Genomic DNA, 17401 nt, shown 5'->3' on the forward strand with positions numbered 1-17401 from the left:
CCAACTGCCTTACTCCAGAATTCTCAGAGGCACCTGTTACCTGTTCCTCCTCTAGGACAGGCACTGGCTTGTGTCCCTCGCACTTCTTACGTGTGGTTGTCTCCTCTCCTCAAGTGTTTTATAAGCTTCTTGTGGGTAGAACCCATGTCACCTGTTCGTAAAAAAGTGTGTGCACCACTGTATGCATCCTGCATTATGGACACTATTCACACCTGTTCAGATCTCCATCCTTATCATAGACTTTGCAGTGGGCACCTGATAAATGTTTTTAACTGATTTAAGATACTTATTGCTGTGCTTTATCACATATACTAGCTCTGAGGCTGTAAGATGCTGGGTGACTGTGTCACAGTTTGGTGCCACGATGTTCTCTCTCGCCAACTAACTGGTCAAATGCCAGGCACAGCCTCTGCCCACACTGCAGTTGACAGATCAGATCGCCTCTGCAATAGTCTGGGTGATGTTTGTAAATCTTTACTGTAACACTGAAGCTGATATTAAAAGGGGGAAGAAGGGGGTGCCTGGGCGGCTCAGTCAGTTAAGCGTCCAACTCTTGGTTTCTGCTCAGGTCCTGATCTCACGGTTTGTGGGTTCCAGCCTCACATCAGGCTCCGTGCTGAGAGTGTGGAGCCTGCTAGGGATTCTCTCTCTGCCTCTCTTCCACTCACTCTCTCTGTCTCTCTCTCAAAAATAAATAAATAAACTTAAAAAAAAAGGAGCAAGAGGCAATGCAGGGAGGAGGAGGGCTGCTAATAATGTCTCTTGAGTTTCCGTCCCCATCAGAGACGGTGCCTCAAGCATCAGAGTGCCTTTCTCGCCTGTACTTCTGAGCTGAGGCTAATGGTCGTCCATCATAAAACTCACTGTGCTATTAGTAGGGTGGCAGAATGAGCTTGTGGTTATCAGTCACCCTCCGTCACATGGTCATTTGGGAACAGTCTGCTGGCAGAGGCCAAGGCCGGAGGCAGCCCATTGTATAGAACTGGGCAAGGCAACTGCTGGAAGGGAATCCACCCCCCCACCCCCCCATGAACCTAACCTCACCGGCCTTGGGTGCCAACAAAGTGAATTGCCCTCCATTTAAATGTAAAAATTGAGGTTTGAGTTTTTTAAAAATTTAGTTACCAGTGGTCATTTTATTATAATGGTTGATGGGTCTATGTGGTGATGTTGGGTTTTTTTTAATGTTTATTCATTTTTGAGAGCACAGAGGGGAAGGGACAGAGAGAGAGGGAGACAGAGGACCCAAAGTGGGCTCCACACTGACAGCAGCCAGCCCAGTGCGGGGCTGGAACTCACAAGCCATGAGCTGATGACCTGTGCTGAGGTCGGATGCTCAACAGACTGATCCCCCCCCCCCCCCCCCCCCCCCCCCCCCGGCGTGCCAGTGTGTGGTGGTGTAAAGCACAGACTCTGGGGCCTGTGCCACAGGTTCAAATCCTGCTTCTGCCACTTAGCAGCTGAGGTCACTTCAGGAAGGTAGTGAATCTTTTTAAAATGGGGGTAAGAATGGGGCAGCTGCGTGGCTCAGTTGGTTAAGCGTCCGACTCTCCATCTCTGCTCAGGTCATGATCTCACAGTTTGTGTTCGAGCCCCACATTGGGCTCTGCGCTGACAGCATGAAGCCTGCTTGGAATTCTCTCTCCTTCTCTCTCCCTTACCCTACTCGTGTGTTCTCTCTCTCTCAAAATAAATAAACTTTAAAAAATTAGGATAATAACCGAACTTACTTTACTGTGTCCTTGGAAAGCTTAGGTGAGTTCCCAATATGGTCATTGGAGGCCCATATATAGGTGGAAACATACATATTCAGATATTAGAAACTTTGAGTACATTTTTATTTATCATTTTCCATCCTTTTACTTTGGGTACTTTTTTCTTTATGCATTTATTTAACCTTTTCTTTTTTTAACTCTTTTTAAAAATTTTTTAATGTTTATTTATTTTTGGTAGACTGAGAACACAAGCAGGAGAGAAGAGAGAGAGGGAGACACAGAATCTGAAGCAGGCTCCAGGCTCTGAGCTGTCAGCACTGAGCCTGAATTGGGGCTCGAACCCACAGACCATGAGATCATGACCTGAGCCGAAGTTGGCTGCTTAACTGACTGAACCACCCAGGTGCCCCTAACTTTTTCTATATAAGAGGAAACTTGAATTTTTAGCTATCAAGAGGCGGTCCAGTGACCCAGAACCTCTCCAGAGGCCCTTATGTTGCCAGAGCTAAAGGTATCTCTATTTAGAGCTTCATTTTTAATATATTTGTTCTATAGTTACATGACTGCAGTCTCACAGTGCAGCGGTTTTCTAGACATACCTCCTAACCTTGTAGTGATCAGACTGTGCCCAACAGGAATGAGGCAGAGATGGTGGACTTGGTGGGTTCATAACTAAGTTCACAACCACACTCAAGAGGGAGTCAAGTCAAGGTGAGCTGTCCAGGTAGGAGGCCCCGGTGTGGGGCCACAGCCTCAATCTGTGTCATGGATGAGACACTAGGTGGCATACTAAATGAGAGGAAGCAGGGGCACCTGGGTGGATCAGTCGGTTAACTGTCTGACTTCGGCTCAGGTCATGATCTCACGGCTAATGAGTTCAAGCCCCGTGTCTGGCTCTGCGCTGACAGCTCAGAGCCTGGAGCCTACTTCAGATTCTCTGTCTCCTTCTCTCTGCCCCTCCCCTGCTCACACTGTCTCTCAAAAATAAATAAATATTAAAAAAAACCTTTTTAATGAAAGGAAATAATACATCTGGAAGGAAAATCAAAACTAAACCATTCCTGATGAAAGGCATAAGGCATCATGGATGAGCTTTTTTTAGTGCATAAATGAGAACTGATTTAATAGCAGTTAATGTGAAGAAGTCCTCTGGGGGTTGACTGTGGGACTCAGCCAAAAGCCTACTGGATAGTCTCAGGCTGTGTGACTATAGAGTCCAGAACAAGGGAGGTGATCGTGAGAACGCAGCTAGTGCGTATTTGGTTCTTTGTAATTTTTTTTAAGTTTATGTATTTATTTTGAGAGAGAGCAAGCATGCAGGCCAGTGGGGGAGGGGCAGAGAGAGAGAGAGAGAGAGAGAGAGCGTCCCAAGTAGCCTCCGTGCTGTCAGTGCAGAGCCTAACACAGGGCTTGGGCTCACGAAACGGTAAGATCAAGACCAAGGCTGGAATCGAGAGCCAGATGCCTAACCCACGGAGCCACCAGGTGCCCTGGTTCTTTGTACAACATTTTAAAAGGGAAGCGGATAGGCCAGAGCAGAGGCAAAGGAGGGGCACCACGAGGGCAGAGGATTTGGAGAGGGTCCGGTGGTTGAAGGAGCTGAAGAAGCTTTATTTAATGATGTTAAGACCACATGTATCAGTCAGTCTGTAAGTGAGCACGTTGTGTGTGTGGTTATGAAGTGTCCCAAACTGTAGGCGACTAGGAAAGAGATCATTTGTAGGGATGGGATTTTTATTTGTGGATACTGAGTGAGTGATCAGGCAGAAGAGGATTAGAAGTCTTTTATTTTCTAAGGGCGTCGTGGGGATCCCTCTGTGGGGGTCAGAGGACTCAGCTCAGGAGGCAAGGCCTTCCCCGGGGGTCAGGCACAGGCTGGGAAGAGACCCCGGCTGCTCCGGGAGGAGGTCCTGGGGCCCAGGCCACGTCACAGAAGTTACGAGAGGCTAGGATGCGGGTAGGATCCTAGCCTGGGGACCGTTCTCACCCGGCAGTGTGGGGTAGCCTCACCGAGAGAGGCCGTGCTGTTCCGTTCGCCCTGGCTGCACCCTGTCATTTACACCCGTGGAAGGCTCGCCGCCATGTCCATGAGGATGTGGGGAATTCGCTGCACACACATCCTCTGCCACCCAAATCTATTTGGTTTCTGTGTATTGGATGATTTATTGAGACCTGTTTGGGTCCTGAGTGGAGAGAGTGAGGGCTGCCTGCTTGGTCTCCTTTCCTCTGGGGCAGTTTGGACAGCATCGTGCCTAGTTGCACGGGACCCACCCTTCCCTGGTCGTTCTTTTCCTCTCCGACCCCATTTCCCTGCGGTTTTAATGCAGATTGCTGATAACCCATCTTCCTTTCCTCTCTCCCAAACTCCCACCCCCTTTTCCTCTCGAGATGTTTATATGTTGTTCCTTATACTCTAAATAGAGACGGAGCACTTCCTCTCTGGTTCTGATGACATAAGGCCCCGTGCTGTGGATGTGTGTCTATAAATACAACAACGCACACGTGCGCATCCATGAGTTCGTCGGTGCAGGGCTGACACACAGTGCAGGGAAAAAGACGTTTTCACGCAGCTGTGTCATTGATTTTTCTGGCCTTACTGATCGGATATGCAGAAAATTAAAAAAAAAAAAAGCAGAGGAAGTCGCGATATAAAAAAACAGAAAGAAAAACCACCACCACCCTGTGAATCCTAGCGCTCTGTGCGGTTTCTGGCGTGTGGTGAGCCCAGGAGAAGCTCTCGCCAGAACGAGTCCCTGACACAGTGACCTCATTCCCAGCACCACCTCTCCCGGGCGGTGGCAGGGGCCGACCCTGGCGTGCGAGGGCCTGCGTGGCGGCTGGGATTCATTGCAAATAGCTCGCTGCAGCTAAACTTTGATCCAGGGTTACAGTCGAGCTGCCTGTTACAGACAGGAGGGCGATCCGTCCTGCTCACAATGAAAAGCCAATCTGAGAGAGAGAGAGAATGTGTCAGGTTTATAATTACAGACTGGTGAGTATATGACGCTAGATCAGTTTCATTGTGTGTGTGTGTGTGTGTGTGTGTGTGTGTGTGTGTGTGTGTTTCAGCAAGCATCTGGAGGTATGAGCCCTTCTTTGCTATTTCAGTGAGGCTCCGATCTGAGTTGGTGCTAATGCAGAGGAGGGGACCCAGGCCCCTTGCAAAGAGGATGCACCCCCTCACAGCCCCAGGCCCGGGTGTGTTCCCAGCCCAGAGTCCCCGAGCTGCACAGACAAAAGAGCCGTTGCAGACACCCAGAGGCTGTAGCTTTTCTTGGAGCGATGACTCATTTCGGTTCACAAAGGATTCTGGGCAGGGTAGTGGGAAGTCAGGTTGGCTGATGCGTCCCTATGATTTCACTTTGCAGAGGACAAGGCAGAAGAGGAGTGAGGCTGCAGATTCCCGAGGCACTGCGGTGCCAGTGGCTCTGGCGTGTGGGGTGGGCACGGCCAGATCCCGGCTGCGCCCGGGGGGGGGCACGTAGGAGGAAGGACTGGTAAAGAGGATGTGTGTGTTGGTTTTTTATCCTAAAATCGTTAACGGCAGAGCCCATTCACAGAGCCTTTTTAAGGTGCTTCTTGGCCAGCTTTCGAACCGACCTTGAACCAGTCTGTTGAGCCCCGAATTGTAAGAAGAGCTGAGAGTTCTGGAAAACTCAGTTTTTAAAAGTAGATCTACGAAGGTAAAGTACCAGATTCCTGTTGTGTCCCACGTGCCCTCAGTAGCCAATCTGAAATGCTCATTCAGGATATTATTACTCGAAGGTTTACTCTGTCTTCTTATTCCAGATTCTAGGACGTCCGTTTCTGTCACTGGCTCCTTCTTGTGCCTGGATGCAACCCCCTAGCATGCGCCAGGCTGTAGCGTCAGAGCTGCCTGGGGGATGGAGCCAGTCCAGAAAGGGCCAGGTACGTGTCCCCCCTTTTCTCTCAAGACTTGTGTACGAAGCAGGATGGTAAATGGTCGACGCCCCCGGTGAGAAGGGTACACCGTCCCCTGAAAGGCGGGCTTGCTGCCGTCACCCCCCGTGCAGCCTCCGTCTCAGGTGGCGGAAATGCCCACCAGAGGACCCTCCCCCCGAGCATGATGCATCCTAAGTCACGTCAGAGCCCAAGAGTCAGACAGCTGTAGGGCCTGTAATCCGGAGACAAGTAAACTGCTTCGGATTTCCATCTCTTCACTCTTCCAGTGGGGGCATTCTACAGATACTGCTGGAAATACTTTCTTCTCAATTAATATAGTCCCTGAAATTTGGCGTGTTATTTGGCCTGTTAACTTACATGTGGTGCACTGAAATCCAAGAGAGCCTGATTTATACACTCAGGGACTGTTTCCAACACTAACATCAGACTCAGGTTGCTATTAACCACTAAGGAAGCAAGCGTATTTCTTCCTCGTCTGCTTTTAGGATTCAAATGATTACATAGCTGTTTTCTAACAACATCCGTGGGCTTTTCACACAGAAGCCTTTTTTTTTTCTTAATAGTGAGATGGCAAAATGTGGTCCTCAAAAGTCCATTACATGCTACGTTTCCAAAGCGATTTCCAAACTTGGCAAATCCGAAAGCATGGGTTTAAACATGTTGTCGAATTTATAGGTTTAGCGTGCTTTTTTATTAAAGAAATTTAGAGAACCCTAAGTCCCTGATGTCATCTGTAATCGTAATGAGAACACTTTAAAGTGCAAACTATGTCCTGGGTCGGCTCCTTGAACCTCTCTTCTCTTTGCTTATTCATATCCTTCGCCCTCGCTCCTCTTCCACAGACGGGCAGAAAACAGGCTTCCGGTCCACACAGAGTGTCGCTTCTTCGTGCGCACTGCTCTGCGTCTTCAAAGCAAAGTTGAGGATGTTGAGTCAGTGTTACAAAGGACGCTTGGGGACATCATAGTATGTTGAGAATGTACAGTAAATATATAAGGTTCCGACACCCACCATTTCGATTCATCCTTAAAGACCCTATTCAAAGTCTCCCTCTTGCGTAAAACCTTCCCTGATTATTCCAATAGGAAGTCATTCCTTAACGCTGTTATAGAATTCCTACTCTTCTCTATGGATAGATGAGTATAATTATATATTAATAAATTCCTATTATTGAGTTAACTTGCTAGTCACTCATGTGTTTTCTTATATCTCTTCTAAGGTTGTTATAAACAGGAATTTGAATATGTTCTAACTGCTTATATTTTCATGCATTTATTTCATGTTTCCCCACCTAAATCCCAAGCTCATTGAAGGCAAGGATCAAGATTTATGCTTTTGTCTACAGTTCACATCTCCTAGTAGTTAGTTCCCTGCACATAGAACCACTCCTTAAATAGCAGATTCAGAAGAGAGGCAGTTTACAAAGCATTCATTTGTCTTAGAGGGCGAGAATGGTCTGTTGTGTTCATTTTAAGAGTCTTCACAGGGTAGATACTGCAGGGTGGACGTCAGGAGTTCAAACTCCATCCATGATGATTGCTCTTGCCTTAAGATGTGGTTACGGATGGTGCCGTACGCTGCTCGGAGAAGGTTACTATTAAGAACAGACATAAAGATGCGGCCTTTCAATGTGGGCATTGTTTATGGTTTACTTGATTAAGAAGCATATTACCAGGCAAGCCAAGGAGTGTGCACATTTCTGAGATTTTATGCATAAGTGATTCTCTTGAATCCCACAGGATGTTTTCCTTAGAACGAGTACCCATCATGACTCCATGTGCCCCGGGTTCTTTCGGAGATTATAGATGTGGCTCCTGGTGTCACTGGTCTTCAGTACCAAGGGTACCTCCTCGAGGGCTGAGTTTCTTTCTCAGGCAAGAGAGTGGCCCAGCCAAAGGTTTGAAAGAGGCCAGCTTTGTTTGGTGTCCTTGTAACTCTTTATCCCTACAATTTCCCATCTTCTGGTGCCCTTTTCTCTTCCCCTTTGCTTCCCCAGTCCAGGAACACAGGCCAAAGGCTGTATGTTTGCGCGCGCGCACACACACACACACACACACACACACAAACACACACACATTTTTATACATATATATGTATAATCACATATATATACACATATGTAATACATATATATCTTAAGTTTTCTGCTTCCCAAATTATTCCATTCGCTCAGTGCTCATGCTCACATTTAAGAGGTGAGCAGTCCGATTAAACTAATTCATACTAGTGTAACAAAGACTGTTACTCTCTTAGTCTTTTTGCAGATGTCTTCAGTTTTGTTTTTTTAAAAAAAGTTCCTTTTTTTAAAAAGGATTGTTCTATTGAATTGCTATCGGTAGGAATTCAAACACCATAAAGGAGTAAATGGAATAAATGTAAGCAGGCTCAGGGAAGGTAACTGTAATAATACTACTACATTTCTCAAGTTCATTGTAGGTCTCAGGGGCGGCATAAGCACCCCAAACCCCTTATCTTCTCTAACCCCCTCAACTCTGTAAGGTGAGCATCACTTTGTGTACTTTTCCCAAGAGGAAATTGCGACCCCCCCCAAATTAAATGATTTGCCCCAAACCCCACAGCTGATGAAGAGCAGGGCTGGGCTCCGAGCCTGCAGTTTAGGCTGCAGAGTCCATGGCCTCTACCCAGCCCGTGACACCAGACTCCAGAGAAGACAGTTCCTTCTTGGCACAGCGAGTTGGGCGTTTTCTCTGTGTGTCCTCTGGCCTCTGTACCTCCTTCCAGTAGACTCCTACTTACATGGTTCTTTCCTAATAGCCTCCATGGCTGTTGGAAGGGGTGGTTAGAGTGTTCAGTCATTGGGGCGTTGGTAGCAGTCATTCAGTATTATTGTGCTGCAATTTGGGAATTGTCATTTAATTGGGCCGTCTTGTTCCGGTATAATTGCATTTTAGAGAAACCCGCCACAGTATGGTACAGTACCAGCGGTAAGCTGGCGGATCCGGGAACACGGAGGCTGAGGAACAGCTATGGTGATTCTAACTTGTAAACGGTGGAAGAGAGTGACCCTGGAGATGTCAGACTCCTGTACTGAACTGTTGCTGAGAAATGTCGTCAGTGGAAACTGGATGGAGCATCTCTGGTGTTACACTGAGTTCTGGTCCAGGGTGAGGAGGGGAGAGAAGCACGTGGTAGTTTAAAATAGGCCTGGAGACTGTCTCACACGATGCACTTAAATCTAAGAGGAGGAGGACACTGTATTACTCAGGATTTCTGTCGGCCAGGTGCCTTACAGGTGTGTGATATCTGAGGGGTCTTAGTTGTTCAACGAGGACCAGTAATAGTCATGATTTTATCCCTGGGGGTAAATGGCTGTCACTTAGCCCTGGGTGAGGGTCTAGAGAGGAAGAGGCAGCCGGTGATGGAAGCATCTGGCAGCTAGCCCGGCCTCACCTTGCCTCGTCTGTATACGTGCAGCATCTCGGTACCGAGCAGACATTTGCGTGCCTGCCTGTGCAGAGCACTCTGCCAGGTTTTACTCCACGGAGCCTAACAGACACCCCATGTGACAGTGTGGGGCCTGAGCAAAGGTGGGAATTCCTGAAGCAGCTGATTGGCCTGATGGCTCATGTTTTCGTCCTAACTTTCCAGCTGCAAATCTAGCGCAAGAGCAGAACGCTCCGGCAGCGTTAGCTGGCTCTGATTAGAGAGGTGTCGGCGTCATTCCTGGTGACAGTGACAACGGCCCCCAGCAGGGAGGTTTCACCCTATCACTGCCCATTGCTTGCACTTCTCCACCTCATTCTCTACCCTTTCCGACTTGCCGAGCTCTGCTTATCCTGTGACAAGTTTTTTCTATCAGTAGTCAGATCTCAGTAACAAGAGTGATAGCTAATCTAACTAATGAAGGCTTGTAGACTGAGGAAGATAATTGGTTTCTTCTAGAAACTGGTGAACTGATTGATTTGTCATCACTGCTAGCTGCATGTCTGTGCATTAGACAGGCCGCTAAGCAGAAAGATTCGGGAGATGTGCACAGTAACCCATGTGTGTGTGTGTATGTGTGTGTGCGCACACACGTGTGTGCGCACATGCACGCCACATGCCACCATGATTACTCTTGTTTAATCCCATCAGAAGTTTTTCTTAGTAAAGTCATAGGGAGTCGATACCATTAACTGTAGTATTATTAATGGGAATCCCCTGTTTACATTTCTCTTTGGGATTAAGGCAGTGTATTTATTCAAAGGATAGCTTAGGAATTGAATTTTCTTTAAGAGACCCATCATGTCTTAAAATAAAGCACCAGATGACTTTAGAAAAGCTGTTGTAGAATTTCTAAATGTTCTAAAATTCCTTTAAAAACTGTCATCTTTACTGCTGCCATGGACTATTTTAGTGAAGGCCCCACCTTAAATTTCTGCAGTGGCATTTATACCAAACATATAGTGAATTGGTAGAGGGGGCTTTTTCAATGCCAGTTTCCTTTTAGATTTCAAATACAAGCATTCAAACGTCAAGTATAGTCACTTGGTTTCGAGGGAATGCTGTTTAAAATAATGCAGCTGTAATGCTCTGCTCTCCCTGAAGGGGTCGCTGTCTGCTGGAGAGGGTACGGGAAGGGACTGTGTTCCTCTCCAGCAGCTTAAAAAACATATCATAGTAGACTCTTCCAAGAACAAACAACGTTTACACATAAAATTGGGGTTCGTAAACTGAGCTCCATTGTAAAACACAAAGTCTGTCCGATGGCCGGCATTAGAGTCGGTGTTCCCTTAACCTCACAGAGCTGGTGACTTCCCCAGGCTCAAGGGTGTTTCAGATAAAACTTGGCTTGTCAGGACTTCCGCGGATAGTTCATTGAAAGGGATAGAGTCGTACTGCCGCTGTGCCCACTGGACATTTTATAGCCATGTTTGACCATTTTTATGAGTCACAGTATCTACCGCATGTGGTAACTTTATTGGCATCTATAATTTTAACTTTAGTGTTAATTTTGGCAACACAGAGAACAAAAACAGGCACACTTTCGTCCCGAGGAGCAAAGCTGAGCGAGGCTGTGAATGAGAAAGAGTAAATGATGAAGCCCTTAGTACAAGGGAAAAGATTAATAGCCAATATATTTTGCTATTCTTTTTAAAATAGCCTACTTTTTTTTCAGATTGGTTTGATTATTAAAATGGTTTCTCCAGCAAGGTGGAAATATAGCTAGCATGAGCACTATGTTATGCTTTTTTTTAAAATTTTTTAAATGTTTTATTTATTTTTGATACAGAGAGAGACAGAACATGAGAGGGGGAGGGGCAGAGAGAGAAGACACAGAACCGGAAACAGGCTCCAGGCTCTGAGCTAGCTGTCAGCACAGAGCCTGACGTGGGGCTCGAACCCATGAATGTGAGATCTGATCTGAGCTGAAGTCGGAGGCTTAACTGACTGAGCCTCCTAGGTGCCCCACTATGTTATGCTTTTATGCTAGAATCCTGCTCCGCAGATCTAGAATCACAGAATCATTGAGAGCCTGAAGGAATCTTTGATATTATTTCCAAACCCGCATTTTACAGACGAGGAAACAGGGCAGAGTAGTAATTGCTTTGTGTTATGAAAGACCAGGCACTTAGCAAAATACCTCCTGAATGCCTTTGTATATTGGGAATTTCCCAATTATAAACTCGAACAGTTTCAGAACTGCACTTGGAAGTAGGTTGCCTTGATTCATGAACTTCATTAGGGTCAAAGGTAACTCTTCAATCCAGAGAACAGATTGAATTGACATTTACAGCGAAAAGTTGCGTTTAAAAATCAAGAGGAAAACAGGGTCATTTAAACCCAATGCTGGTGCTTGAAAAAATGGATTCTTTAAAGAAGTAAGTTAGATAGAAAGATGGGCTTTGGGCGACTTTCAGGCTTGTAGTGTATTACGATGTGGTTCGCCTGGAGGAACTATGGCTGTCCTTTTCTTTCTTTCTTTTTTTACATTTATTTATTTTTGAGAGAGAAAGAGTGGGGGGGGTGGGGGGGTGGGCAGAGAGAGAGAGAGGGAGACACAGAATCCAAAGCAGGCTCCAGGCTCTGAGCTGTCAGCACAGAGCCCGATGCAGGACTCGAACTCATGAACTGTGAGATCATGACCTGAGCTGAAGTCGGACACTTAACTGACTGAGCCACCCAGGTGCCCCTCTGGCTGTCCCCTTACAGAGTTGCGTGAAGATGGGGACTTTAAGATGGAAGGTGTCTTTGGAAAGCTGCAGGTATCATCTGGGAAGAGAAAGGTATAAATTGTCGTGGAAGTCATGTCTTTGTAGGCTTTGCATTGCCCTGCCTCATATACAGAGACTGAGGAGTACAGAGAACCTAGATTAATGACTGGGGGGAAAAATGGCATTTATAAAGAACAGAGCTTTAGTACAGTCTTTTTTTTTTTTTTTTGCATACAAATAGAACCAAGACAGGAACCACTTTGCAAGGTAGTGCCTAAAGGTATTGAATATATAACAGGCTCTCAAATGTATTTCTTGAAAGGGTGAATTATGTGAGTGAGCATTTTTTTGAAATAATTCCAGCTGAAAGAACCAGCCTGAAGTTGAAAGGGAAAATAGAAGGGGGGGAGGGTTTCAATACTAAAAATGTGCGCTCATGGTACAGATACTACCGAGGTGGAAATAACTAGCTGTAGATACTACGGGATGGAGAAAGTCAGCACATGCGTGATTTCTGCCTCTCGTGCCAGACGCGATGCTTCTTGTCACCTGCCTGGGCAGTTGTTATCATTGCCGGTTAGTTTCCCACGGTGGCACGGGACTGATTTTCTGACTCCAACGTATCATGTGATTCCTCTGTACAAACACACGCCAAGGTTTCCCATCAGCATCAAGCATAGATTGAAACCTTTGGTCAGCCAGGACCTGGCTCCTGGTTTGCACCCCAGCCTGCTCCAGGTGTGCCCAGGTGTGCCCGCCCCTCCCCCCACAGAGGGGGGCTGACGCGTGATCCCTGCCCCACAGGTGCTCTGGCCCGCCTCGGCGGGGCTCCCCACCCGCTCCCCAGGACCCTGGGCAGGCGCCATTCTTCTCAGCTGACCAGTACCATGAATGAAAGCAATCTCCAAATGTCCGTTGAGGCATTGGACTTTAATGTCAAATGCTCTTTAAAAGCAAAGAGGTTTGCTTACAATTGGAATATTTTCATGTCTTCTCAGAGTTGCAGTTTATTCACCAGGAACGTATGGAATGCCTCCTCTGTCCAAGGCACCGTGCTTGGTTTTATCTGAATTATTTTGGATTTGACAAATGTCCCCTGAGGACTGTACTTAAATGGATGTTTGTAAGAAGATAAAGCTGAAGTAAAACCCATTTACCCCTTCTTTGTGGAACAACAGGACGGGATTGTGGTCCAGAAAGAATTTATTAGTCCGCAAAATAGCTATGAGTTGTCTTTATTGAATGTGTTCAGAACTAATTCTGACAATAGGAAAATCCGTCCATAAATTATAGACAAGTAACAATTCATTGTTTATACAGCATGGTAGTTTCTGTAGATTTTGGTGACCCACAAGATTTTGACAGTATTTGCATTCCCTTGTTTTTTTCTTTGACCGTAAATGTGGTCCAGTTGTTGGAAGAATTTTCTAGTATTTTAATTGAGTGATTAGCTGGCTCATTAAGCAGGTCTTTATATAAAAGATCTATGGAAAATTATGGCAAACTTGAATTGTGTGTTGTATGGAGAGATACCTATGATTCCTTTAATACAGACCTTAAATGGACGTCCTAAACCTCATTTAATATATAATATTTTTCTATGGTAACTGCTGTGTTTGGTGCTCTGTTCTTGATGAAATTAATAGAGGTGTCTTAGAATTTGCATGGTTAAGTATATTTGGTCTCTTGCTATTTTGTTTGAAATTATTTAGCAAAATACATGAGGGATGTCACAATCCTTTAAATACCCTGAGAAGTTCCTGGATTATAGTGTTATCCATGGCTATTCATCCATTCATTCATTCAGCAAACATTTATTGGGTGTCTTGTGTACCCACTGCATGATTCTAGGCATTGGAAATCCAGTAGGAATGTAGCATTGCCGTGTTGTTCTTTTATGGAGCTTAAAAGTGGGCCAGACGGACTGGAGCAGCACACACAGACACACATGCGCACACTCAGTGAAGACAGTAGCTTGCTGAGATTCTGTACCAATGCGGGGGGCGGGGGGCACACCACCAAGCAGTTGTCCAACACAAGCGGACTGGCGTCCAGTTCAGCTGATTTCCAATACCCTCTTCCTGGAAGTGGCATCAGATCCCACAGGTTTTACCTGAATTCCTTTGGATTTGACAGATGTCCCCCGAAGACTGTACTTCAGTGGAAGTTTGTAAGGAAATAACGCTGAAGTGAAACCTATTTACCCCTTCGTTTTAGAATATGAATTACGGCAGCTCAGAAAAAATGTGTTCACCTGAAAAGTAGCTGCGATTGGCTCCTTCCTTCCAAGCCAACCGAAAGCCCAAATTGTCACCTGTGCTTCTGACCCACTGGCTCTAAATCGGAGGTTTCCATGACCTCCTCCTCGGATTCAATTAACTTGCTCATAGAACTCAGGGAAACATTTTACTTCTTAGAGCCCCGGTTTATCAGTCAAGGACACAACCCAGAAGAGCTGATAGGGTGAAGTGCAGAGAAGGGGCTAGGACCTTCCATGACCCTCTCCAAGGCCGCCCTTCTTCCCCAAACACCCATGTGTTCCCCAACCGGGAAGTGCTCTGAACCCCATGCTTTGGGGTTTTATGGGTCGTTACAGAAACATAATTAAATTAATCGTATCGGTCAGTCAGGACAGGGCTCCCTGAGGAAGTCCCCTTTTAAACTGAGACCCAAAGGAGGAGAAGCCAGGCCTGAAAACATCTGTGCAGGGAGCGTCCCAGGAGCTTGACAAATACAGAGGCCCTGAGTGCAGAGAAAGCTTGTCGTGATCAGAGAACAGAGGAGGTTGTGAGCGTGGAGGAGGGAGAGGCCGGGGGGTGGTAGGGTGGCCATCCCAGAGGTGGGTGGACAGGCCGGACCCTGACCCTGTGGGCCGCTGCAGGCCTGGTGAAGCGATCGCTCTCGGGGTGCTGTGCGCAGTTGCTGTAGGACGTTATGCAGATACGGGGCATGTTTTCTGTTTCTCTAGGACCTGGCTACCCCATGGAGAAGGCAGTGTCGGGTCAGAGGGAAAACTGACAGCATCAAGTCATCCCCCCAGTGGGTCAGAGGAGACAGGGGTGCTTTGGAGGACTGGTGGCACCAGACGTGGAGCAGAGGGGCCCATCCAAGGGAGCACGGGGGCAGAGACCAGACAAGGATTGCCTATGGGCTTGGGGACCGGAGGGAGGTGGAAAATAATGTATCTTAGTGCAGTATCAAAAATGAGGTGACGAGATAGTCACTTAGAGCATCCAAATTCCATTCCATTCTATATACCCTGTGTGAAAAGTTATGCTGCATATATTTAATATTGTAGCAAAACTGAGCTTTTTCGAAGCAAATGCAATTCAGACGCACTTGAAGTGTGCGGGTGCTGGTAGTTGGCAGTGAAGAATGAAAAGAAATTAACTTAGAAGGTAGCAGTTCAACTAAACAAATAATTTTAGCTAAAAGCGTAAGGACAAGAGTGGCCTGAACTTGAGTGGTCAGTTTGCTAACAGCCCCATCTTTTCTGTGGAGACTGCACGTTCCCTGTAACCCTTCCAAAACTAGAAGGGAGACCTGCATTTTTTTTTAAAAATCGTATTTAGGATTTTTGTATCCTTGGCCTTCTGAGAAGTCCTTCACTGTGATAGGCAAAGTTCATAGGGCACTCAGCTCCCATGTGGTCCACGGCTCTGAAGGTGGCATCTGCACTGGTCTCCCCGATGGCCGCTGACCCCAGCAGCCTTTTCATCTCCTGTTTAAAGTCATTCTAGGTGACTCTGGGGTTGACACTGGCTACCCTGGCAACTGGGGGGCTGGGGCTGAGCTACAGGGCCCACAGTGGGGAGGGGAGAGCCCCAGACTCCCACCTCCCCTGCGCCTCACCACTCCCTCTGGTTCGTCTGTCACACCTGCACCTTTAGAATTAGATCTGGTGTGAACGGAGTCTAGGTTTTCAGAACATACACACGGGGCCGTCTGGGTAGCTCCGTCGGTTAAGCGTCAGACTCTTGATTTCAGCTCAGGACATGATCTCAAGGTTCATGAGTTTGAGCTCTGCATCAGACTCTGTGCTGACAGTGCAGAGCCTGCTTGGGAGTCTCTCTCTTTCACTTTCTCACTCTCTTACTCTCTCTTTCTCTCTCCCTCTCTCTCTCTGCCCCTCCCCTCTTCTCAAAATAAATAAACTTAAAAAAAAGAAAATACACGCTGTTCTAGGCAGTAGCATGCTTGCCCACTGAAATGGTCTCAGCCCATAGAGTTCTTTCATTTTTGAGTCACGAGTACAAACTGAGCTTTACCAGCCAGTGAGTGAAGCTCATCTCCACAGGGACAGCCAGAATTCCCCGTTCTCACTTCGACCCACTGCTATCGCAGTGTTTGCGAGAGGCGTCTCTTTAAGATGCTTCTCTTTGTGTTCCATTGCCCCAAACGCTCACATGTTCTAGTCACTTCCTGCTTTCTGTGGTTCTCTCCTTCTGGGTCTGGGTACCACCCCCCTCCTGCTCTGACCACCTTCTCCTCCCCATCTTGCAGAGCACGGAGCCACAGAGCCAACTGGAGCCCCGAACTGAGCTGCGCCAGGTGGGCCGTGTCAGGGCTCTGGCCTTTGACCCCAGCTTCCTGCTGTTTCAACCCTGCACCTGTTAAATGTACCCCTGCTCTGGGGGGTTTTCATTCCCCGGCCCTAGAGCCTGGCTTCATCCATCAAACCTTTTCCCATCTAGTCCATCCAAGCACGGTCCGGTTCTTTCTCAAAGGGCCTCAGGGCTCCTAGCAAACCAGGGATCATGGCCGGAGACAGCTCGAAGTGCCCAACAGTGAGGAGGCTGGTCCACTCCGACCCCCGACACTGTCCTAGGAGGGTACGCTCAGTGCCACAGGCTGGCCAGAACCCAGGCCAGCCCTATGGTAGTTTATTACACAAGTGAAATCAGGCTCAGGAAACAAAAATGCAGAGATTATGTGAATACATGTGGGACATCAGCTCAGCTCCTCTGTTCCGCTGATAACTTGACCCTCCGTCTGTGGGGTCCTTTGACGAGGGAGACCCTACTGAGCCCGATGTGTGAAACAGGTGGCCCCGACATGTCAGGATCAGGCTTTCCTGCCCCTCCAGCCTCTCCTTCTGCCGGGGCCCCATCCCTGAGATTGCTCCAGGGATTTCAAGGAGCCCTTGGAACATAACTGAAAAAGCAGCACCCCGCGACATAAAGGTCACAGAAATGAAGACAGGCCCTCACGTCGCACGTCGATGCTGCTCAGGGGCCGCCACTGGCCCCTCATTGCTGGGTCTTCAGCCTGTCCAGCTGCCATTGAGTCTCTTAGTCACAGACACGGGTGGGAGGCCAGGGTCCCTTGCGGATGGTGCCCTGCTCTCTCCTGCTCCCTCCAGTCCATCTGGCTTCTGAAATTCACATCTGACTTTGTCATTCCTGGAATTCTTTCTGTGGCTCACCGTCCCTCATGGGATAAAGGCCGTGGGCACTGGGGTTGATCCTGTGCCCTTCCTACTGTGCCCCAGAAAGCAGCCGCCTGCAGCCAGTGTCCCCCCCACCTCCCAGCCACCAGGCCCACTCCCACTGCAGCACTGGATTCAGGCTGCAAGTCCTCGGGGAACCTCTCCCTTCCAGTTCCCAA

The 17401-nt window shown here is 47.5% G+C and overlaps 1 protein-coding gene across 7 annotated transcripts in view; it reads left to right on the top strand.

Moving 5' to 3' along the window:
- Window positions 1–17401, top strand: part of STOX2 (storkhead box 2) — a 263796-nt gene that overhangs the window by 222256 nt on the left and 24139 nt on the right. Inside the window, exons 1-3 of one of the 7 annotated variants that reach the window (XM_029934343.1) lie at window positions 3049–5398; window positions 5505–5624; window positions 16298–16345. The exons of 3 other annotated variants lie outside the window; for them this stretch is intronic. Coding sequence is in view for 2 of the 4 variants with exons in the window: in XM_029934336.1 (XP_029790196.1) it covers window positions 5600–5624 (25 nt within the window). In the remaining 2 variants the exon portion in view is untranslated. Of the gene's footprint in view, window positions 1–3048; window positions 5625–6260; window positions 6606–8551; window positions 8765–16297; window positions 16346–17401 lie in introns of those variants that run through there. 3 more of the 7 variants (XM_029934349.1, XM_029934336.1, XM_029934334.1) reach the window with 3 other exon arrangements.

This window comes from Suricata suricatta, chromosome 1 (genome assembly GCF_006229205.1).
Source record: "Suricata suricatta isolate VVHF042 chromosome 1, meerkat_22Aug2017_6uvM2_HiC, whole genome shotgun sequence".
Lineage (NCBI taxonomy): Eukaryota > Metazoa > Chordata > Mammalia > Carnivora > Herpestidae > Suricata > Suricata suricatta.